We start from the raw sequence: 25104 nt of genomic DNA, 5'->3' as shown, positions 1-25104 counted from the left end.
TTATTTCAGGATGGAAGGATAGTTTTACTTAGTATAACAAAAAGTGTTTCTGAACAGGATTACTAAGTATAGGTTTAACAATATTTACACCACAAGACTCATATTTGCTCACGCCTATTTAATTCACATTAAGACTTCTCTACATGAAAAAGTAGTAACAATAGGGAGTGTTTAGGTGTAATATTGGCTTAACATAATTTCAGCTGCAGTCAGTGGTGGTGCTTGCAATGAAAGGCACATGGGCGATGAAATACATTGCATTCCCATACAAAACAAATGTATAGATCTCTCTAGTCCTATCAGCAAGTACTGTCTGCCAACTAAATGATAGGGCTGTGCATAAAAATCGAGATAAAGATTAATATCAATATTTTTAAAAACGATTTTAATATCGATATTCTGGCTTTCAATATCGATATACCTCTCAACCTCTAGGGGGCGTTATTACAGCGCAACCATTACAGTTACAGCAAAAGGAGAGCGAGTGAGACGAATTTGTGGAACGGCCGACAGGATTTTAGAAGCTCCTTGTCCCTAAAATCAGATGTTTGGGCACATTTTTGGTTTCTGTGACACGTTAAATGCATTGAAGCAATGCACTTTATTTTCCTGTTAATATGTCTGTGATCAATAAATAGAACATAAACATAATATTTGGCTGATTTTGTGTGATTGAATCACTGAGCATTAATTCAAAGTAATAAATACGATATTGGAATCAAATCAAGCTGAGCTATGTATCGAGAATCGTATCGTATCGGCTCATCCTAGATGATACCCAGCCCTACTAAATGAGCATGCAAACAATGATTAAATATTTTTAATTTAGGTGGTATTATTAGATAGAGTATAAAAGGGTAAAATAACACTTACATGGGGAGGCCCAAGTCATCCAAAGGTGGTGGAAAGAAAGTGAAGGTCTGTAGTTTAGATGCAAGTTCAAAGGAAACACAAAGTTAATAATAAAGCGAGAAAACATCCTCAAAGAACAAAATACTTTCATTTCTAGAAAAGGCAGACAGCAACTTAACTAAAAAAGCTATCCAAAAATCAATAGACTTTTACAGGCAAACACCTAGTTCTCTGTGTTTACCTCCATATCTTCCTAAAACCAAACATAGTTCCTACACTAGAAAGCTATTGTTCTGTTACAAAGCTGCACAAAAAGTTGATTAAGGCCACAGGCATTCAGTCTAAAGTTCTGACCTACAAATCTACTCGTTTTATATGTAATCTTGGTTAAGAACTATTAAAAAATCAGCACAAATGTAAACAAGCCTGTAACAATCGGCCCATTAAAATGTGTCAATTTAGTAAACCTTATACTATTTAAATGTATTTTAGCTAGTGCATAATTGTTTTATAATCGATTTATTAAAAGTTTACAACAGCTTGTCCATGCAAATTCATGGGCTAAATGCAATCTCAGGCCCTTCTTACTACAGGGCAACAATGGCACGCCACTTAATCATTACAATTATCATCGTTATTATTGTGACTTGCTACTATTTAATTTCTTTCAAAATATGCTCTAAATATTTGCCAATATCAAAACAAAGTGACAAGTACTCTTTGGTTTAAACTATTGATACAAATAACTTGGAGAATTCAATCTCATTATCACTGAATCTTCAAAAAAGGAATACAGTTGCAAAGAGGTAATCAACAAGGGTTCCTAACTAATGTACACATTTATCAATGCAAGCTTTGCTTTATGCACCTGTGTTTTTAAAACTTTTTCTATTTTTATGATAACCATAATTTTATACACTAATTTTTTTTCTAGAAAAAATTGGCCTTCTTCTGAAAAGTGTAATTAATCAGAATTTGCAGAAAAGAAAGTGGCTTCTGCAGCTAAACGGACTGTGCAAAACAGAGTGAGAAGCTGACACAAATAAAGAGAGGCTATTACATTGAGTAATTGTTCCTCGTCGGGTAGATGGCACTTCGAGTTCACTGTACACAGAAAACACATAGAGTACATCACTATGTTCCCAATGATTTCAGCCTTATAAATGAAGCTTCTTTGCTGAGCAAATTTATAGAAAAAGTTGTGGAAAAAAATTGACCCGCATTATTAAAACATCCATCCAATCCATCCATCCATCCATCCATCCATCGTTATCGTTCCACTTATCCGGGGTTGGGTCGCGGGGGGTAGCAGCTTCAGTAGGGAGGCCCAGACGTCCCTCTCCCCGGCCACTTGGGCCAGCTCCTCAGAGGAACCCCAAGGCGTTCCAGGTCAGCCGAGAGACATAGTCCCTCCAGCGTGTCCTGGTCTTCCCCTGGGTCTCCTCCCGGTGGGACGTGCCCGGACACCTCACCAGGGAGGCGTCCAGGAGGCATCCTGACCAGATGCCCGAGCCACCTCAACTGGCTCCTCTCGACGTGGAGGAGCAGCGGCTCTACTCTGAGTCCTCCCCGGATGACTGAGCTCCTCACCCTATCTATAAGGGAGAGGCCAGACACCCACTACGGAGAAAGCTCATTTCAGCCGCTTGTATCCGCGATCTCGTTCTTTCGGTCACGACCAAAGCTCGTGACGATAGATGAGGGTAGGAACGTAGATCGACTGGTAAATCGAGAGCTTCGCCTTTTGGCTCAGCTCTCTCTTCACCACAACGGATCGGTTACAGCGCCCGCTTCACAGCAGACGCTGCACCAATCCGCCTGTCGATCTCCCGCTCCATCTTCCCTCATTTCATGAACAAGACCCCAAGATACTTGAACTCCTCCACTAGGGGCAAGTACATCCTCCCCAACCCGGAGGAGGCCACTCTACCCTTTTTCGGCTCAAGACCATGGTCTTTGGATTGGAGGCACTGATTCCTCATCCGGCCACTTCGCACTCGACTGCGAACCGCTCTAGTGAGAGCTGTAGATCACGCCCTGATGAAGCCAATAGGACCACGTCATCCAGCGATTAGCAATTATTAAATTATTCAAATTATTAAAACAAAGCATATCAAAACACAGCACAGTACTGTGAAATAAACATGATTTAAAGAAACATAATAGAGCATACCCCGCCTCTCACCCAGTGAACGCTGGAGATAGGCACCAGCACCCCCGCGACCCCATGAGGGATAAAGCAGATCAGAAAATGGATGGATGGATGGATAATAGAGCATACAATCTCTTTCTATGTGCTCAAACCTTGGGCTATAATTTAGTTGTGATCAAATTCTGTTTTTCTCTGTTTTTTAATTTTTTATCTTTATCTTTCTCTATATTTGTGAAAATTGTAAAGAAAATCTCAATTTGGGTTTTGGCATTAAAGCTTTACAGTATATATACTTTTGATAAAGGTAAATCCTTAATAGATTAGAATAAACATAGCTTTATTGTCCCACAAATTAAGGTGTGACAGTGGCAAAAGCATATAGACAGTATACACCAGAGCTACACACTAGATTAACTAATATAAATAAAAAAGCTAATTTAAAGTTGTAAAGCAGACGAGAATAAACTTATCAGAAGGGAAAAGGTGCACAATTATTAGTTAATAATATGGCATATTCAAATAAATGCAAACATTGGATTAAAAAAATTCAATGTTCAAGTTAAACAGAGGAAAGACAGCAGCTATAATATATTCCTTTCACACATTTAAAGCTCCCTGATAAACAGATGTATGCTTCAAACAGATAAACATTGACACATTGAGAGAGACACTTCTCTACATACTGATGCTGCCCATCGCTGAGTGTGTGCTTTAGATAGACACTCCATATCCATTTTTGATAAAAGGTTGATTTTTAAAAGTATTTTAGCTCATCTTTCCCATTGGTTTTAATGAATGTGAGGAGGGTTGTATTTAGGTTTGAGAATAAACCAAAATAATATAAAAAATAAAATTGATTAATAAATTTTTCAACTTCTTACGGGCCAACTTTAGTCTGCAAAGACACCGGAATGTAGCCCGAATTGGTTGCCTGTGGACGCCCTGTTTAAAAAGAGAGAAAAGGAATGCCCTCAGGTCAAGGACTCCACAAGCAATCATTTTAAATGAACATTAAGTTTTCTCTGTTGACTTTGCACAGCCTTACCTGTGTAGAACTTTTTGAAAGCCTCATTTTTCGACAAGTTAGGATACAGGTATGTTATATCGTTAATATCTCGAATGCGATCACCAAGGCAGCGTATCTCAAGATCTCTCTTGGTGAAAGGCTGAAGGTTCTTGAACATCGTCATCCCATCTGGAGGAAGAGAATGTTTGAAATGTCAATGGCAATGTTTAAGTATCCAGATTTGTTGACATTTTCAACCTTTTGTCGTGGTAAATCTACACACTTTAATTTTTTATTTTTTTATTTTTTGGGGGGGGGTTATGTGACAAACCAACAAAAACAGGTACATACTTTCAGACAGCAAGAATAGAATTAATAGCTTTCTTTTTTCCCGTAATCTTTTCTAAGAAAAATCAGCAAAGTTTGGTGTGCATTTGTTTTAGCCTCTTTCGTCAATACTTTGTAGAACCACATTTCTCTTTAAAAACAACTGACATCCTTTAGGGATTATTTCTCTACCTACTTTGTACATATGAAGACTGAAACAATAGTTAATAGCAAAACTAATTAAGTCCAGTTCAGATTGGATGGGGATTAATCGGTCACGTCTATTTTCTGGTTTTGCTACAGGTTTCTTAGTTGGATTTAGGTGAAAAAATCTTATACAATAGAAAATAAAGTGAACTTGACTGTGCTGTAATTTATTAGGGACTAAATAGTATAGTACAATTTTGAAATTTGTAAGTGGATTTAACTGCTTATATATTACTTTATTATATAAGGGCAGTTGTTATCAATCTGCACTGTAAATAAAAGGATTTTAAGCCTGCACTTTGACTGGTACCATTCTCACACATATTTATGCTTTGCTGTAACACTTCCATTGTGGCCTGTGGTTATAAGTTTAGGGTTGTTATCCAGCTGGAAGGTGAACCTGTACCCCCTGTTGGTCTCAAGTTTCTAACAGTATTGCCCTGTTTTAGCTCCATCCAGCTTCCCGGTCCCTGCATCTCCACACCACATATCTGCCACCGACCATGTGTTAACTCTGGGGAAGGTTTGTTCAGGGTGATGTGCAGTGTTTTCTAGCCCGCAAAGTGGTTTGCATGTAGCTAAAAAGTTCAGTACTGAACTGAACTAGGCGGAGCACAATATGCATGTCCATATGTTTGCTATGTTCCCTGTGTGGCTTCTGACAAGCATTACAAAGGGCTTCTCATGGCTTTTTTCTGACAACGTTTCCAAAATGGCCAAACTTTCCAAATTTGTGAGAAACAGTTGTTCTGTTAACAGACTCTTCCATTCCAGCTATGGATCTCTTCACCTCCTCCAGAGTTTCTATGGGTCTTCAGCCTGTCTCCCTGATTAATAAGCTCTTCTTGCTAGCTTGTCGGTTTCAGACAGCAAGGTCTTGGTAGGTTTGAAATAGGGCTGGGTGATATGGACCAAAAATAATATCTCTATATTTTTTCTCTGAATGCAGATTTACAATATTTATCTCAATATGTTTTTCTTTTCATTAGGTAGCTATAAAAAAGCATCTCCGAATCAAAGCTTTATCCTAACTGTTTCACAGGCAATTTTTTGACAAACAGCTGTAGATAAATATGAGAAACAGCTGAAAAACAACCTACAGGAATAAATAAACATATAATTCTAATGCAACATAGACCATCTCCATATAAACGATATAATCTCATCTTATATACCTTTTTTTATCTCGATATTTTTTTAAATCGCAATATATTAGCCAGCTCTAGTTTGAAGTAATAACATATACCTGCAAGATTTTTTAGAGCTTTGGATATCCCAAAAAAGTAAAAAAAAAAAACTAAACAAAAAAAACAACTGGACTTTTTACCAGCAAAAAAGTCCAGTTGTTTTGTTTTTTTAATGTTTTTGAAGTAACCATGACCTGGGTGACTGAGAATCTTCACCAGCAGTTTTGGATATTGTTTTATAGCCTAGCTCTACCTTAACCCTCCCCACAACTTTCTCACTCACTGACACTGTTTCTTGGTTTTCATGATGCTGTTTGATAACTAATGTTCTCGACTAATGTTCTCTGTCAAACCTCTGAGGTCTTCACGGAGCACAGCCATATTTCTACTTCTGAAGGTGACTTGTTGCACTGGATCAGATCTTAGATGATAGAACCACTGGTATTAGAGCAAATAGGGCGGAATACACACAAATTTTACAGAGTTGTATTTGTAAAACAATCATTTATCATTCCCTTTTAGTTCCCAACGAAGCACTACTTTGTTTCGGTTGATCACATAAGAATAAAATAACTCAAAATATGTTGGTGGCATGTGACAGAATGTGAAATGGGAGTATCCCTTTCCAAGGCACTGTGATAGTTTTCTGGCTATGTTAGACAAAGTAGTAATCCAATTTTTTTCTTTTAAATAGTCATTAAGTAAACGGTGTAATCACACAGTGCACAAGGCTTAAATTAAATGCAATCAAAACTGCCAAGCCATCACTTACTCTCATAGGTCACATAAGCGATTGTGATGGCTCCGATCTCCGAGTCACTAAAGCGCAGCAGGAATGTCCCATCGGTACACTGTTTTAGAACATGTTGTATATGTTGCTTCCCGATGAAACCAAATATAAGCCTAGTAAAACAAACATTGCAAACACTGGTCATTGTGACTGAATATAATGTGATGCCTACATTATACTGAATGAAAGACAAGAAGGTTTTTCTCACCCATCACTCCAGTAGGGCCTCAGATGTTTCTTGGTGAGATCCATTGCTCCCTCAAACCATTGCCAGAAAGTGAAATTTCGCTGTGCGAGGATCTCCTGCAAGAGTAAGAGTAAGAGTAAGGTAACATTTAGATTTGTATGCCAGATAATTTCTGCAAAAGAAGGTTACATCCCACTACTTACTTTATTAAACTGGCACCAAGAAACCATCATGTTGCTGAAGTCATCTGCATAATCAGGCCTGTCAAAAATCTTCTGGGCTAAGAAGTGCTTGTTGAAAGCGTTAAGGTGGTGATTTGTCTGGACGTCTAAGCAAAACTTATTGTCTAGAGTTTCAACCATCATCTTCCAAGGTACACGATCTGGGACGACGAAGGGCAAACGGTCCTAAACACAGGAACAGAAAATATTACATTATATAATCAGAGCATCAGACCCTCTGGAAGATGCTGCCCCTTTGAGCTGTAAGACAAGGGAATCACACCCACCACCAAGTGCCCAAGTGTGAAAACACAGCTTTTTAGGGGTTAAATTATACAAAATCTATTGCTGAACGTGACCTTGAAATCTTGGGCATATAGATGGGATTGAGAAATAATATCCAAGAGAGAATATGATACAGGGTCTTGGCATAATCTTTAGACTTTTTAGACTAGCGTCTCTGCTATTCGCGGATGACGTGGTCCTATTGGCTTCATCAGGGCGTGATCTACAGCTCTCACTGGAGCGGTTCGCAGCCGAGTGCGAAGCGGCCGGGATGAAAATCAGTGCCTCCAAATCCGAGACCATGGTCTTGAACCGGAAAAGGGTAGAGTGCCTTCTCCGGGTTGGGGAGGATGTGCTGCCCCTAGTGGAGGAGTTCAAGTATCTTGGGGTCTTGTTCACGAATGAGGGGAAGATGGAGCGGGAGATCGACAGGCGGATTGGTGCAGCGTCTGCTGTGAAGCGGGCGCTGTACCGATCCGTTGTGGTGAAGAGAGAGCTGAGCCAAAAGGCGAAGCTCTCGATTTACCGGTCGATCTACGTTCCCACCCTCATCTATGGTCACGAGCTTTGGGTCGGGACCGAAAGAACGAGATCCCGGATACAAGCGGCTGAAATGAGTTTTCTCCGTAGTGTGTCTGGGCTCTCCCTTAGAGATAGGGTGAGGAGCTCAGTCATCCGGGGAGGACTCAGAGTAGAGCCGCTGCTCCTCCACGTCGAGAGGAGCCAGTTGAGGTGGCTTGGGCATCTGGTCAGGATGCCTCCTGGACGCCTCCCTGGTGAGGTGTTCCAGGCACGTCCCACCGGGAGGAGGCCCAGGGGAAGACCCAGGACACGCTGGAGAGACTATGTCTCTCGGCTGGCCTGGGAACGCCTTGGGATTCCCCCGGAGGAGCTGGCCCAAGTGGCCGGGGAGAGGGACATCTGGGCCTCCCTACTGAAGCTGCTGCCCCCGCGACCCGACCCCGGATAAGCGGAAGATAACTGATGGACGGATGGATGGATGGATAGATGGAAAGACGTAAACATGTCTCTCTACTGCCAAACACGCTCTAGCTTTCGACAACTAATAACATAGAGGGTGAACTGTTTTACAGGCGAAAAGGGTGAGAAACAGAAACACTTGCAGGTTCATAAAAGGGTTAATTGAAACCAAATAATAACTTGACACCTACTGGTTCAGAAAATGCACTGTCCCATATGATGGTGGCTAACGCGTTGTTGTCCTGACTGCCATGAACAATGACGACCACAGGCTGGGAGATTATCTGTAAGAAGAGACATCAGGTGATGTAGTTTTCATTTCCGTGAGAGTTGAAACTAAACAATCATGGATATGGTTGTCGTTCAAGTCATAAGTTTACAGAACTTTATCATGAACAAAAATGTCATATTAAATTTGGTCTTTTAATAGTATTTTGGACTGTTCTCTTTTCATTATTGAGCTTTAGTAATAAAAAAAACTAGAAGTGTATATACAAGATTGGATTTAAAGTTGAGATTTTCTAACCTTCACAGCGTTAAAATTATGCATACAGGCTCAAATATATGCATAATCACGGCATATTTCTGGCTGTATCTTTGACTACCCTTCTTATCAGAACTGGTTGAGTTTAATTGAACCCAATAGTGGAGATTAGGGGAATCCAACAGCTTAATATCAATTTATCTTTTTAGAGCTAATTTATTCCAAGTTTCAACCATCTAGCTGTAAACATGTAATTCAGTTAAAGATGTTAGAGATAGTCCTCCTTCTTTTTATAGCCAGCTTCTTTAGCAATGAGCTTTTGTGGCTTACCCTCCTTGTGGAGGGTGTTAATGATTGTCTTCTGGAAATCTGGCAAGTCAGCAGTCTTCCTCATTGTTGTGTAAGCAAAAAACTTCCATCCATCCCTGAATTTTCTATACCAGCCCCCTATGCAGGGTTGCAGGGGGCTGACTGTTTTCAGCTGTCAATGGGTTAGAGGTGGGGTACACCCTGGACATGTCGCCAATCCATCACAGGGCAACACAGACACAAACATGACAAACAACTATGCACACACATACTTACACCGTAAGGGCAATTTAGAGAGCCCAATTAATTTAATAGTCATGTTTTTGGACTGTAGCTGGAGAACCTGGAGAGAACCCACGCATGCACAGTGAGAACATGCAAACTCCATGCAGAAAGACCCCAGGTGAAACTCAGGGGTCAAAGCTGGGATCTTCTTGCTACACTGCTACCAACTGCACCTCTCTGCAACCCTTACATATCTATTACTATTAAAATGACTGTGTTACATGCACAAGTGCCCTTTCACAAACAACTACAGGTGCTTGGTTACAGGTCCTTACAGATTCACTTACATACAGTACACCCTTATTTTTATCTTCAGCTACCACATTATACATGTCGTATTAAATAATACTACATATACTTCAGCAATGGTATCAAGGTGTTACTTTATTGTATCTGTTATACTATATCTGTTGGTTGTGCTGTTTGTTTACATCTCTCTTTGCAGGTGATGAAGCAGACTGAAGACGTTTTATGATTCTCTCCCTTTTATCTCCTCTTTCTTTCACCTTTTCTCCTTTTTTTCTTGTTTTTTCCTTTCCTCTTCTACTTTCTCATTGTAGTGTCCATATATATAATAAAAAAAATAAAAAATGACTGTTACAATTGGTGCTACATAAGCCAAAATTGTTAAAATTACATGAAAGAAAGGCTTGAAATATTTTATTTAATGTGCAAGGGATCTATATCATTTCTGAGTTTCACTTTCCTAAATGAGAAACAAAAAATATTGTACTTTCACAATATTCACATTTTTTTAACTGTACCTATATATTTAGCCAGTTTCTATCTCCCACACCGGTAGTGTTTCTTGGCTGCTGAGTTTATTGAGGGTGGTGGGGACATTTTAGGCGTGGTAAAGAAAAAAAGTGTCCAGACAATGAGAGCTAATCATAATAAATATCATGATTACAAATTTCCAGCAACAGTACAGCCATTTATTATCTTCCTGAACCTGGGCAGCTCTAGTTTGAATAAATCATTAAACCCCAAATTTGAATATGACATTCATGTCCATGATAAGTGTGTGTAAACTCCTGACTGTTGCTGCATGTAGTGGGAAGTTATAAAGGAAATTAAGTTTGTGCCAAACCTTTACAACGAAAAACGCATCATTAGTAGAGATGGAGATTTTTGCGGTGAACAGGAGTGCAAACTTCTCCTCTGTCACTGATTCAGCTCCCTTTCTGTCTGCTCGTTTTATTTTCTTTATGGACTGTTGATGAAAAAGACAAACATTTTCAACAAGACTAAAAATTTAACAAGTATTGATATGATAAACGAGGAATGATAAATACCATGTTTCTGAAGGTAGCATTTGTGGTCCTGGTGGCTGTGTTTTTATCCATGACCGATGTATTGTTGATGAGCTCCCCAAACATTCTCACTGTGCAACAAATGTTCCATGTTAAGTTATTATGCAATGTATGGCGATTACCATTTCACAATGAAACTGGAGGGTTAGACTTTTTTTTAGATTTGTTATTTTTCAATCAACATAAAATCAAACAATCTAATAAACAAAAGAAAACAAGCTTTATTTACTGTTTCTTCAAATTAGTAAAATAATTAACTGAACAATATGATTACCGGAAGTAGTTTATTCTGCCAAATGTTAAATCTAACATTATATATGTATATACAGTATATATATATATATATATATATATATATATATATATATATATATATACACAGTATATATATACAGTATATATATACAGTATATTATAGTATATATATATATATATATATATATATATATATATATATTATATATATATATATATATATATATATATATATATATATATATATATATATATATATAATATTACTGAAAGACTTAAAAAAAGTATTTATCCACTTGTTTAATAATGATTTTTCAAAAAAACAAATTGCAGAGCTGAATTTTACCTGCCACACCAAGCTGTGATTTTTGTCAGATCTGTACAATTAACAAACAACTCAAACAGATCCTTTATGGCGACATGTAAAGATCTCAGACTGTAGACTGAAAGATCTCAAAAAAGTGCTACAAAACCATTTCTAAAGCTTTGAGACAACAGCAGACAGTTGTAAGAGCTATTATCCAAAAATGGAGAAAACATTAAATTGTAATTTAATCCTTTCTAGGAATGGTCGACTGAGCCAATTGACTCAAAGATCACATCAACGATTCATCCAGGACAACATCAAAAGCACTGGAGAAATGGCTTGCCCCCAGTTAAGGCCAATGCTCACCATTCAGTAATAAGAAAGAAACTAAGCAAAAACAAGTGGTGCTCGCTGCAGAACCATAATATTTAATATTACATAAAATGTGCTCTTGTACTCAATATTAAATCATTATTTATAATGCAGTCGTGTGCTTATGGTGTGTTCTTTATTATTCTTGTAATAGTTTTGTGCTTTCTACATGAGTTTCAAGAGAGGTTGAGACCGGGGCTGGTTTTATTGAGGTGGGCAGGTTTTATGTTGTGTTTTGATAGGAAAATGTCAGCTCAGCCAGCCCTGCCAGTAATCGCAGCACACCCGTAATTATCCTTCTTCTAGTCACCACGATGCTATGTGAGACAACAAAGAAACACATAGTCCAAGCACCAACAGCTCATCTGTTGCCTCTGCTTGCTAGCCAAACAATGGGGCATTTCTCAAATTACGTCACATTTGCCTGGAGACAGTCCGGTTTCCTGGCTGGTCGGACAAGAAGAATGCAAACTGTAATGGCAACAATTGCAATACCAATCATTTTAGAACATGGCATCGTCCCAGGAGCTTCATTTCCATCCGCTTCAATAGAGAAACGCAGCGCAGAACAGCTTAAATCTTGGTTGAAATGTAGAGGCCTCAAAATGAGTGTAGAATTATAGCTAATACTAAGAAAAAATATATTTTATTACAGGCCTATGTTTTAAAATTTTCTTGAGGTTATTGTAGAACATACACTTAAAAACAACTTATTTTCAAGAGTTGCAAAGTTAATCATCCCGCTGTAATTAGACACTCCCGTCTCACCTTTACACACCCTTCTGCAATCATCACAAATGACGTTTGCATTGATGTTCAAAAATCTGCGCCCATGGTTCTGCAGTGAGCAACCTCTCTGCATCCCATTTTCTCTCTAAAAATAAACCTTTTAAAACACTCCTTATGTCTGTCTTGGAGGGTTTCCCTGCTTGATCTTGATACAAGGTCTGGGCAGAACCTTTTTCTCACGGCATGCCCGCTACTGGACTGTGATTGGACAGGATTTAGATGGCTGTGTTGAAGTTGGAAAATGGGAAATGTCTCACACATTTTATGAACTGTAGTTGTGCAGTTCAACTGTGATTGTTTTAGCGATCAAACACTTTAGCCCAGGTCACGTTCACCTCTGAAAGTCAGACCTGGGCATTTTGGCAATTGTTTTGGATGCCCTCCACTTTTTCAGAGAGTTTTCTTTCTCTATGCTGAAACAGCTGATGATTTATGATTATTCTAATCTATAGACTAGCTGCTACGGGCCTAAAACAGCCATTTGGATCTCATCATGGTGTTTACCTCAACTACATGTCTAAAATTTAAACAATGCAAAGCACCTTCAAAATGCTGAGTAAAAATCATGTCCTGATGTTATATGTGTGTTTAAATTTACAGAGAATTTTGAAATGTCTTTTCTTCAGTTTTGTTTTTACTTATAATACCTTAATTTCTCGGTTTTGTTCAAACTGATTTTGAATGTCCTAGTCCAATTATGTTAGTAATATCCCATAGCCTTTAATGTTTTACATATCTGTCATTAATTGTCCTATTCAGATTAATGATATTTGAAGATTGGGTGACGACCAAGCTTTCAGGTTACTGCTTTGACTATTGTTACATAACAGCACCCAGTCACACCTAGTTTTAACATTTCTTGACATCATTTTAGAAATGCAGGATTTAATGACACACAACCCAAATAACACCATCTTGAATAGTTGCTTCTTTACAAAAGCAATAGAGCAGGTAAGAAGATTCATCTTATACAGCTATGTGCTGCTTTGTATGTTACTCACCTCTGTTCAATAGTCATGCTCCTGGCCTGCTGTTCATTAACAATATCTGCAGTGACCTGCACAGGCTTTCCAGGTGCTAGTTTTTCTCCCAGCAGATATCTCACAGTTGCCGAGAACTTTGACTGGGTTTTAATGACCTGAGGGGGCTGTCTTTCAACTACAAAAGAGCTGTGAATGACAGAAATGTAATTAGTGACAGAATAACCTTTCTTCTTCACAAAGTGTCATTGCTAAGGTGTGCGTAATTGTACTTGCAGCTGAACGACAACCCATTTTTCATATTTTACCACCAAAATGAGGACTTTGATGTATAGTGCAGAATTTTTTTGGTCCTCACTTTTTTGGCCTAGGGGTTAAGGGTTTAGGACTAAGGTGTCAATTAGGTTTAGGTCTGTTATAGACAGGTAAGCGTTAAGCTTAGGCCATAGAGAGGGTTAAAAATTAATGGAAGTCAAGGTACAGTCCTCACTTTGTATTGTTTTTTACTCTTTTTATGGGTTTTTGCGGCACTAGTGGCTTGTTTTTCACATAGTAGGCTGACGAAAAAGGGGGTATGAGAGAGGGGGAAAGACATGCAGCAAAGGACCTCGGGCCAGTATCGAACCCGGGTGTGTTTGTACTTGCAGCTAAATGAGAAAGGGTTGGAAATGAATGGAAGTTGATGTAAGGTCCTCAGTAAGTATGCAAAGCACAGATGTGTGTGTGGGTGTGTGTGTGCGCGCGGAACATGAGGGAAAAAGCTGAGCTGAATAATTTATCAGAGTTGATCATAGAATTTGAGAAAAAAATAAATACAGTGTGTGAACTGTCTCCAATGTCACCTTTGAAGCAGAAGCTGAAGAAGTTTATGCAGCCTTTCTCTGATGTCTTGGATGTGCTCAGGAATCAGTGAAACCTCCTGGTTAAGGTTACTGTTCACTGCAAACAGCTGCTCAGCCCTGATAAACAGGACGCATACAGAAACAAAAAATATACATGTAAAACACAATTTCAAAGAGGGTCAGGACAATGTGTGTGTTTTTCTTATAGCCTGCTCAGTTTATCAGTTTAGTATCACAGGTTCTTTATACACAACTATGTAGAGGATCTGCCTTCTTGCATGTGTTGACACTGTAACTCCAGGGTACTTCATTTGGCAGTATGATTAAGCCTTAGTTTGTCAAATACAGACAACAAAAAATTAATAAGCATTTAAGTATGGTTTATGGGTTGGGTTTCTGTAATGATATCAATGTGTAAGAACTCATCTTCAAAACCAATCTCGCTCAAAATGTTGATCAACACCGCGTAACCTTCTTTCAAAATTGCTTCCTCTACATTTGCTCCCGTCAGCTCCTACGTCAGCCTAGAGTAGAAAAGACCCAGCCAAGATGGCGGTGACGCAGGATGGGCTCCAGCGCGTAAAGCTACTTCACTTTCAGAAACAAGCCCAAAAAGCCACAACCCGTGACTTGTGGAATTTACAAGCGCTTATAATAAGTTAATTAACACTTAAGCTATAGAAAATATATTTAACAAAAGTTTACCGTTATTCAGGGATTGAGATGTTATAAAGACAGTTTAATAGTTGAGCTAATAGACCTTTAAAAAGCCTGGAACTATAATTGAGATTAAACAATTTCGTACTAAATGTTATAATTGTTAAATACTGTCACGCACAGGATGAATGTTGAACAAAGCACAAAGGCACGGGCAGAAAGGGAGGCACCTCACCGGGTCTGCAGAGGGCTGAGGTCGTCCATAAAGGGAAATCCTATCAGGGATTTGTGCTGCTCACTCTTCCATACAGTCAACTTGTTAAAGAATTCCTCCTGACATCTTGCCAAATTATCGACACAATCCTTTAGCACCTCAAAACGTTCCTGCAAACAAAATCAAATTAACATATTGACAAAAACATCAAGAATAAAAATTCTTCTGGTTAGTAATGAAATGGACAAAAACCTAAACAAAAATGCTAAACAGTAGACAAGTACACATTTTGATATGGATAAATAGATCAGAAGCAAGTAGTATATAGTCATGAAGTGGAGGGAACATACTTGGGTTTTTTTTTATTCACAAACACAAATCCGAATAGTGAGACATGCATTTGAATTCAATCCCATTTTATCTGATGCTCCTTAATAATTCTCAGTCCAAGCAATTAACTAAATAGAGTTCACCAGAGTAGAGCTTAATCTCAGTATAATCATTTGACTATCAGCGAACATTAAAGAACAAACAACATCATGGTGGCCAACAAACACACCACACAAGTCAAGTCAGGGATAAAGTGGTGTAGAAGTTTAAAGTAGGGTTAGGTTATAAAACAATATCCAAAGCTTTGAACATCTCACAAAGCTCTGTTCAAGCCATCCCCTAAAAATTGAAAAGTTTGGCACAGCTGCAAACCTACCGAGATATGGCTGCCCACCTAAACTAACAGGATGCAATAATAATGTGAGAGATGTGTAATAATGAGATTATCTACAGTGTAGGTGAGGAAATTTGTCAATAGGAGAACTATTAGTCATGCTTTTAACAAATATTAAATACATGGCAGGCTAAGATGAAAAGTTGTAAAAGGCTATAAAAATCCTAGACCTACATGGATGTTGGACTTTCAAGGTGACAAAAATCCTGATCATACATCCAATCCTACAATGAAATTGCTTTGACCAAAACCATGACCAATCAAAGTCAGGACCTAAAGGAAATTAAAATATATACCATAGAGGCTCTTGACAAAATATAGTTAGGCTTCTGATTTCTGGTCATTTGGTCATTCCTTAATTTAACAAATTAAAATAAACACTAGAGTTACACAAAATGTAAAATATTTTGTAACCTGTTTGAAAAGTGTAACAGGAGTCAAAAAGACAGCTCGACTTGCTAGCAAATCTAGGGCTCTTTACCATAATACCCATCCGTAATATAAGATAGCCATAGTTCAACAATGCAAACAATGAATATAAAGACAATGTTGGACTGAATCAGGATTATGGTAGGAAAACTGGCAGTTTTGTCATGAGGGAATGCTGATATAAAAAGATATGATATTATGGACTGAAAGTGCTACTAATGCTTTCTCACCCTACTTAATCGTTGCATTTCAAACTGAGCTTGTTTGATTTTCATCACGAGGGCCTCCAATTCTTTCTTTGTTTCCTTTGTAACTTCATTTGGCGTCAACGAGGCTGTGGAAACAAATAATTAGTATTAGTATATGACATTTTGAGTCCCATCTGCAGCAGCGCACACAACTCCATGTCCAATTACTACAATTCGGTGCTCTCTACACAAGCTCTGGAGAGTATCATTTCTAGGCTGAATATGAAACACTGGAACTTAAACAGGCCTCTTTTTAGTTGGAACAATATCAAATGAGAAAATGTTAGCTCACAGCAATCAAGCCAGCAAAAGAGACATAAGCAAAGGCACAAAATATAAGCATTCTTTTCCAGAAAATCCTAAGCAGGAGTTAAGAGTATTAATCATTTACCACAGCACACATTAAAAAGGACTAAAAAATTTAAAAACAAAAACTTTGCTTATTTAGGGCAAGAAAACCATACATTTGTCTCTTATCTATGGACTATTATTTGTAAAGGGAAATAGTGCACAAACAACTCCTGTAACTCCCGATGAGCTCACTAATTTAGGTATTAACACATTTTATTGTGAAAGTAATCAGGATTTTAAAGTGATTAACATAAGGTTTTGGAGAGAACTGCTGAAAAAATAAAAGTCCAGAGCTTCAGTGTACTACACAAAATACCTGTAACGCAAACAACTGTCCTCACCTTTCTTAATTTCGAAGTTTTGCTTATCCCAGTTGTATTCTTCTTGCATTGTGTTTATCCTTTTTCTGAGCGCCTGAACCTGAGCCACCTTTTCATTAAGTTGATTCATAGCCTCTTCTTCAGGACTTGTCTTACATTCCTTGTACTTGTACTGAATGTTGGAAAGACAACATTATTTTACAAGTCAGTTTTTTCTACAAAAAACAACAAAAAGTAGTTTATGGTGATTTAACTTATGCATGAAAATCTATGGAAATTCATTGTCAGTTTCAGTATGCAGGGCACCCGTGAATCACTTCCTGCTGGAACTCAAAACTATAAAAAAAAAAACACTTGTCATCCAAGTAATTCTTTAACATCAACAACCTTACAGATGGTTTTGAAGCTAATAGCAGAAGTTGTGAAAATGTATCGCCACTTTTTGGAGTATTTAAGTGCACTTCAAGAGCAAAATTATGTTTTTGAAAGCTCATTCTTGAGCTCCAAAAACCAAATCACAGAAATCAGATGATTTTTATAAAAGTTGAACTGTTACCAGGATCAAAATGTGAATGTCAAGTTAATCAACTTAAAGGATCCGTGGTTGTCAAAGACTTCCGACTCAAATGAAGATGTTCATCTTAGTCTTTTCACTGCATTTTAAATTGATTTGTCCATCTTTAGATAAATATTAAATGTAAAGCAGATTGCTAATAAGGATTAGTTTTCTTTGCCAGAACAAAAAAGAATTGTCAAGAATCATACAGCTCAGACTGGTAAATTCATATTCTGTAAAGGACTATTTCACAGTTTTCTAACTGGAATGCATTTGATGATTCCTTATTTGAACTCTAAAATAAGTAATACCGTTCATTATAGCCCCATAACCTATAATTATAGCCATAAAGCCTTTATTGCAGACTTATATCTGTTTGTGAAACCAAAACAAAAGCATGTTCAGGGCTGTTTTTGGCAATAGTATCACCTTAAAATTAGATCAAAATCACAACCTGAACATATAGGCTGGTCAAACCTGCACTGAATTACAATACACCTATTACAGATTCAACAGTTTTCTTTGTGTTCCCAAAAATATTGTTAACCTTGTGTTGTTCTTGTTAACCTGATATCTTTGTATCATCTTAAGGATCATTACACCCTTCTAAATAGGATAAAAAGGTCCCTTACCTCTTTGATTAAAATCCTCTCTTTCCACAGAATGTTTTTCATCATCACAGCAAACTCCAGAGCTGGTTTATCAACCTGTAAAGAAGAAATCTTTCTGGTCATCTGGAAAACACTCTGTTTACAGTATGTCATTTAGCTGATACATCCTTTCATTTCCTCAAACTTAATCTATATGGTATTGATTGTGTTTTGCAGAAATGCTTAAATGGTTATGTAAAACAAAAATGTTCATCACATTACTAAATTTTTTGACACTGGTTTTGCTTAGTCAGCCAAAGTTTTTTTTTTTTTTTTTTTTTCAAACAACTCAGCGTCTGATTATTCACCCACCAAAGACCTGCACGTCTGCATCAGCTTCATCTTTTCCACTATGTTGCTCACATTCTGCTGAGAAACCACCTGCAAAAGTTGAAGTATCTGGCCCAGAAGAGCCTTTGCCCTGGCCTCTTGCTCGGTATTTTCCAAGGAAAAATCGTCCCTGTGAGGATACACACACATGCACAGACAGATTGAATATGTAAGCATACACAAAAGGATCCATAAATCCACAGGTAATTAGCAACCTGCAGTAGAAAATGATTCCTACCCTTGGAAATCTTTTACATTTTGTCACATAACCACAAATTTTAATGCATTTTTTTAATATGATAGACCAAGACAAAGTATTGTGCATAATTCTGGAGTGAAAAAAATTAATAGCTGGTTTTGGACATTTTGTACAATTGTACAGAGGCCTCTTCCCTGAATATTGCTCTCCTTCCCGTCTGTCAGTTTATGTGGGTGTCTTTTTAAATTTAAAGTGGTACTGTATGTTCAGAGTATGGCTTGAACAGCACTCTGGGAGATTATCAGAAGCTGGGATATTGTTTAATAAAAAATCACTTTGTCTTAAACTTCTCTCTAACTTTACTCCTGACCAATCTGGTGTTGTGCTTGGTCTTCATTATGCCAATTATTCATTAAAATTCTCTAAACAAACCTCTGAAGCCTTCACAAAAAAGATTAATTTATACTGTGATTCAATCATACACAGGTGAACTCTATAATAAAAAAAACATTTATGGTCATAATATGACATGTGAAAAAGGTTCAAGGGCCATTTACACTTTTACAAGGTGCTGTATGCACAGCATGTTATTATAAGAATACATGTCTGCATTAGTTGCTTACCAGCTCTGTTCTTCAATCCAGCTAGCAAGATAATGCCGGGCTTCAATTGGGAAGAGGTTTGGGGGATACAGGTTGGTGACTGTGTTTTCATGCATTCCAGTCAGTAGAATAGTCATCTCCGACCACTGGGCCATAATTAAGCAGTTCTATATCACAGAATAGAGCAAAATTGTGTGTTATAAATATGCTCAAATTTTTGATTTGAGCATAGGTGACAGCAACAAATAAACAAAAAAAATCCTCTGTTCAGTTCTGTTTTTGATCATAACCATATTAAGCGTATTAAATGTGGCATACAGGATTGGACCAGGCAATGTTCAGACTGCATTCTTATTCTATCAAACTTTATGTGTAGAATGCTTTTCATACACGTTTGGGACATCAGCTGCTCTGTATTTGTTAAAGATGGAAGGACAGACATGCAAACAAAGTAGAGACTGTCAAAGGAAGTAAATAAAAAATATAATTGTCGTGGATGCAAAATTGGAGAAGTGACATTGTAATAAGGAAATAACACAAGCACATATCCCATTTTTAAAACGCAGAATTTAGCATTATATATAAAACAACCTATAAATAGTAAACAGAATTCAAAAGTAAGTTTAAAAAACATAAATATTTGCAATATAATCACAATATAGTCAAACAGTTGATAGAAAACTAAAATAACACTAGTAGATTAAAAAAATAATACAAAATATTATCTTATAATACCTAAAGTGCAAGCTGCAGACAGACTAAAAGCTTTCATTTGCTTTTATTTATTTAATCAACCCTCCCAGCTGCTCCACAGGTGGAAGCGGGAACACAAAAAGGTATGACTCCCATCAGTTTTACCCTCTTGGTCAAAAAATATTGATCAAAACTGCTTTAGTTCCTCAACTTTTTCATGGTTCACAGTTGTGCACAGTGGCTGTTTGTTTGAGGTTCAAAATCTTCTTTGCATCTTTTTGGTGGCCAATCTAACTAAAAGACTCCTGTTGTTATGTCCAACTCTCCCCGGCTCCTGTGAAAAGTATTAATCAAAAAAGTTGATGTGTATTTGTGTGGCAGCATTTAATATTATCTACTGAAATGGCCACTGATTTGAGCTGAAGATGTCCTGTTAAAAATTCACTATCAGTGACCATTAGATCAAATCCATTGTCCTGCCAATGATACGGAATGATAAAACTGGACCTGAAACAAGAACCAATCAGGTTCGCAACAGAATGGGCTGGTCTTAAACGTTCACAACATAACCTTCAAGTTTTGTTTTTATGTTTGGTGTTCTTATATGTATTTTTTTATTATTATTTCTGACAATTTTTGATATGTTCAAAACAAAGCTTTCAATCAATCAATAAGTTAAAACCAGCGTTCCAAAATGTTAACACAAACATGTAAAACAAAATGCATGACATCAGCTAATTATTTTTATTTAAAAACAGAAAAGCGAGCTGACTTTCTACTGCTGCTAAAATTACTTTCATGTTTCTTGTTTTGTTTTTATCCACATTTATTTAAATTTTCACTTTAATATTTTATATAACAGAGAAAGATGCACGTTAATAACCCAGTGAATAACGTGGGCCAGAGACATAACCAAAAGAACAACTAAGTACAAGATGCAAATACTATCTCAACATAAGATTTATTTGCATACCATTATCAGCATAAGCCATAATGAATAAAGTAAATAACCCCTGAAAAAAATTTTATTAAAAAAGAGTAAAACCTAAATTTTACTGACATCCAATGTGACATTAGTGAGTACTGACAAACCTGGCTGGTGATTAATCATTTATTTAACTTCAAAGTAGCTTGGTACCGGGTAGTTAGCCACTAAATGGAATATTAATTAATCAGAATTCATTTATGTCTTTAGCTGTATTTCTTGGCCTATTATTTGTTATAAACCCTGTCACATTTCTTTTAACTTGAGCTTTAAATAAAGGTTGATAATCGTTTACAACTTCAATATAGGCTACTTTTATTTAGTTACTGTTAGTTTCTCACCGAAAACAAGACACATCTGGCTCTAATGTGACTTTGAAAAACCAAAAAATACAAATATCTCTCCAACACCACCCTTATCTAACAAATGTTTCCTTTTGTCAGTAAGATGAAAGTTCTCTTGATTTTTACATACAGACTTAGGCAATAAGAAGGAAAAGAAATGCACAAGTAACGTGGTAGTATTAATATGGTTTTGAATGTTTTACCCTTTCTATTGTTTTGCTCTTTTAGAAGTAATGTAGTGGTAAATTTAATACACAGCTATTGTTTGTAAGTGTTTCCCTCACAAACGGTTGATGGGGTTGATTTTACTATGTGTGCGTTCCACCTTTATTGTTTTATAGCCTGTTATGGACTGGTGATTTAATGAAACTCTGCATAGAAGAATGTGGATTTTTGACTCCAAGCTTTAGGCCAGGGAAGACTGCTCCATCCTGATAAGTCCTGTCAATATGCTAAAAAGGGAAAAAAAAAACTAATTACTCATTTCACCTACTGTTTTAATTGCTCTGTAAAGGTATATATATGTGAGAAAGCTCATGAGAGGTCGGCAAATACATGTACATAGCTGTGTGTGTCCTCTCCCTCTATACAGGCTTAATAAAATGCATACATACTTGCTTGCTTGATTTGTGGTTATTAATTACTTGTTTTTGCCACCACAGTAGCCATGCACAATAATTTGATATTTGCTTGTAATTAGTCAGGCTATCTGCTTTGATAGCCAGCCCTCAGTTCTAGCAGATTTACAAGTAAAGACTGGATATATTTAAAAATATTTCTACACAGAAATATTTAATATTTCTTTTTCTTCAATGAGAGCGGAAACGTGTTCTTTAAGCAAGCTGACCTGCCTTGTGCAACAGGTTATGGAGGGGAAGTGCTGTGTGACATTACTCTTCATACAGCTATTCAAAACTATCTTTAAGACTAACTTTTAGGAACTGTGGTATACCTTGATACCGGAAACCAGACCTTTTTTATGTTCGCAATATAGTCATTAGCTGGTTAACCTGAGAAAATGTGTAGTTAGAGTGAGATATGAACTTCTGGTTTCTTGAGACGAAGAAATAAGACAGCTGGTGGGAAAATCACATCAAACCAGTCACATCGCCAGCGATAGTTAGTCTTGCTATTTACAGCCTTTAAGGAACAGCATCACTGCTTCCTTTATTTCAAGTTGCCAACACGACGACAACTCAGTAAGTCAGCTGTCAGTTTTAAAGACCTGCGCGTAGATTTGTGACTTTTTGGGGAAGTGAAAGTACTTTGTAAGACCAACTGGTGGTTTTTGTTGCAAAGACTAAACATACAGCACAAACAACCAATGAGCTCATCAGGAAAGCATAGTAGAAGGTTTTCAATTGGACAAGTCATCCCAACTGAGCTGCAACATGATAGAAAGAGGAAACCTCCTAGAGTTAATATCATAGGCACACAGGCTTGCTCTAACTTATTAAAAGCTAAATATTATAAGCTTTATTTAAAAAAATACAGTGAACAGTAAAAATAAAAGGGTTCTTCAAACAAAGAGAGGACTCCTAGTTTTTAGTTGGAGTCATATTTTAGCACGTCCGTTTCCCACCCTTTCCTTAAAAGCAGTAGGAAACCCCCTTGGAAAGTCCCTATCATTGTTTATTAATTATCAGACACAAATCTTTCAATTCCTACTACCTTCTTATTCCCACTGAACTGTAAAAAAGTATTTGCTCCCTCACAAATTGCCTGTTTATATGTTTGAGGTTATAGAAAAACTAAGAAAATCTTTAAGCACCTGGAAATTTGGAAGTCTAAAGGTGTGTTCACACCAAACGCGAATGTGACGTTTTGAGAGCGTGATTTACATATCGTCACCATGTAAAGGTGCTTCCAGGAGAGGATTAAGGGCCAGCGATGTAAAGGACACGTTTTGAGTGATGCGAACGGCACAAATAGGGCAAATAGAGAAAAGCAAAACTGCTACTAGAAAAACAGTGAAATTTCAATTCACTTCACATTAGGGGTGTGCCTTGTCCATTTATTTGAGCACAATTTTTTTTAGGGGTGTCCCGATACCATATTTTTTCAGACCAAGTACAAGTACGAGTACTTTAGTTAAGATACTCATCGATCCTAAGTACCGATACTGAGTACTTAACAAATTGGTACTGACTGCTTTCTTTATTGTGATAACACTTTGACCATTTTCACAGCTAGCTTAGAAAGTTCAAGCACAAAAAATTAGAGATTTTTCTACTTATCTAATTTAACACAGAACTACTGATGTTAAGGTTACTGATTCAGCAAAGAAGTGTCATCCTGTCAATCCAATAACATTCCTTAACACGAACAAGGGCGGCAACTATATTTCCCCTTACCCCATTAACATTGTCTTTTGTTTTGAACAATCGCCTTGTTTCAGAGCTGCAGAATATCTTTGGATTTGCAAGTATTGCTTTCACATATAAGGGGGAAAGGTGTGCAAAGGTCATACGTATATGTCAGGTTAGCTCAAACACTCGTGCAAATCTTTAACTTCATCAGCTATTCAGTTGCCGTCTGCCTTTGTTTTCCATGCTCTACTGTAGTTCCAGTGGAAATGATTAACTAGGTTGGGGCATGAGCCAATGCTGGATTGTTTCTACAATAACAATTTAAGAAATGGATTGACTTTCCACGAACAACAGAACCAGTTTGGTTCAACATAAAGTATCTTTTCCACTAACTGTACCAGTGACCCAGTTTAACTCACACAAATTACTTAATTGGTTTCATTATCTCTGCAAACAGACATCTAAATATTGGTAGTCATAATGGACCAATAAACCCTCCTTAATATCTGTGGATGCTCTATACAATGAAAGACGGTAATTCCAACCTTGGATGGATAATGACACACAGCTCTCAAAACTCAGGCTTTTAAACAGCATTTATGGACACAATGAATATTTGAAAATCTATATCTATATCTTTGAGTGATTATAAATTGAGATGTAGTCAGCGCTATAAATTGTAAATGGACCACACAAATTGCACAACAAAAGATGATTGCATTTGTTTTTGAAACATAATTCAGTGCAGGGGCAAACAGTCCTTACAATCAAATTGCTAAAAAAAAATACATAATCAGGATCGATAAAAACACTATCTACATACTTTTGACATAGTGACCACCTAGGAGGGCTTTAGAGCTGCTTTATATGCACAAGATGGAAATGTGGGATGTAGTTGTAATTTTGTCCAAAACACAGAAAGTACAGCAGCCTTAAGAGGCTTCATGCCAACTAAACTATGATCAATGTTGCCACACTGTGTTGGTTGCTTCGTCATTTTTGTGTTTCGCAATACCTTGGCCTGATGTCAAAACGTTGCCCCAACAGCAGTTATGCTGCATACTGTTGTTATTCAAACAAATAATGTCTTGCTGTTAATATCTAGTCAGATTATTCATTGGTCTTTAAAACAATATGAAGTGTCAGGTTATACATCGACTATACATGATGTAATGTTGCAGCCCAGGCCAGACTGTCATGGTTCCCATCTGTCTGTTATCTGTATTCTGCTTCACTTTCTCATTTTAGTCATAATCAGCTTCGCTGCTCCACTGCAGTCAAGCTCATTCCACACACCCATTTCTGCTCTCCTTAAAACCCCGGGGATACGACTTACTTAAATCTACTGGAGCGCTGAATGAA

General features: G+C 37.3%; 1 protein-coding gene across 1 annotated transcript in view; it reads right to left on the bottom strand.

The window, feature by feature from the left end:
- The window catches only part of LOC118562634 (signal transducer and activator of transcription 5B-like), a 44637-nt gene that overhangs the window by 9106 nt on the left and 10427 nt on the right, over window positions 1-25104 (bottom strand). The window contains exons 2-18 of the mRNA XM_036135310.1: window positions 19433-19578; window positions 18593-18740; window positions 18263-18337; window positions 17096-17246; window positions 16386-16489; window positions 15024-15172; window positions 14132-14248; window positions 13311-13478; window positions 10569-10653; window positions 10364-10486; window positions 8387-8479; window positions 6912-7115; window positions 6730-6824; window positions 6504-6634; window positions 4050-4199; window positions 3886-3946; window positions 1913-1956 (exon numbers count right to left, since the gene is read on the bottom strand). Of these exons, the coding sequence (XP_035991203.1) occupies window positions 1913-1956; window positions 3886-3946; window positions 4050-4199; window positions 6504-6634; window positions 6730-6824; window positions 6912-7115; window positions 8387-8479; window positions 10364-10486; window positions 10569-10653; window positions 13311-13478; window positions 14132-14248; window positions 15024-15172; window positions 16386-16489; window positions 17096-17246; window positions 18263-18337; window positions 18593-18740; window positions 19433-19566 (2032 nt within the window). The 5' untranslated portion in view covers window positions 19567-19578. The remainder of the gene's footprint in view (window positions 1-1912; window positions 1957-3885; window positions 3947-4049; window positions 4200-6503; window positions 6635-6729; window positions 6825-6911; window positions 7116-8386; window positions 8480-10363; window positions 10487-10568; window positions 10654-13310; window positions 13479-14131; window positions 14249-15023; window positions 15173-16385; window positions 16490-17095; window positions 17247-18262; window positions 18338-18592; window positions 18741-19432; window positions 19579-25104) is intronic.

The sequence above is a fragment of the Fundulus heteroclitus genome, chromosome 1, assembly GCF_011125445.2.
Source record: "Fundulus heteroclitus isolate FHET01 chromosome 1, MU-UCD_Fhet_4.1, whole genome shotgun sequence".
In the NCBI taxonomy this organism is placed as follows: domain Eukaryota; kingdom Metazoa; phylum Chordata; class Actinopteri; order Cyprinodontiformes; family Fundulidae; genus Fundulus; species Fundulus heteroclitus.
This window is presented reverse-complemented; position numbering and strand designations above follow the sequence as displayed.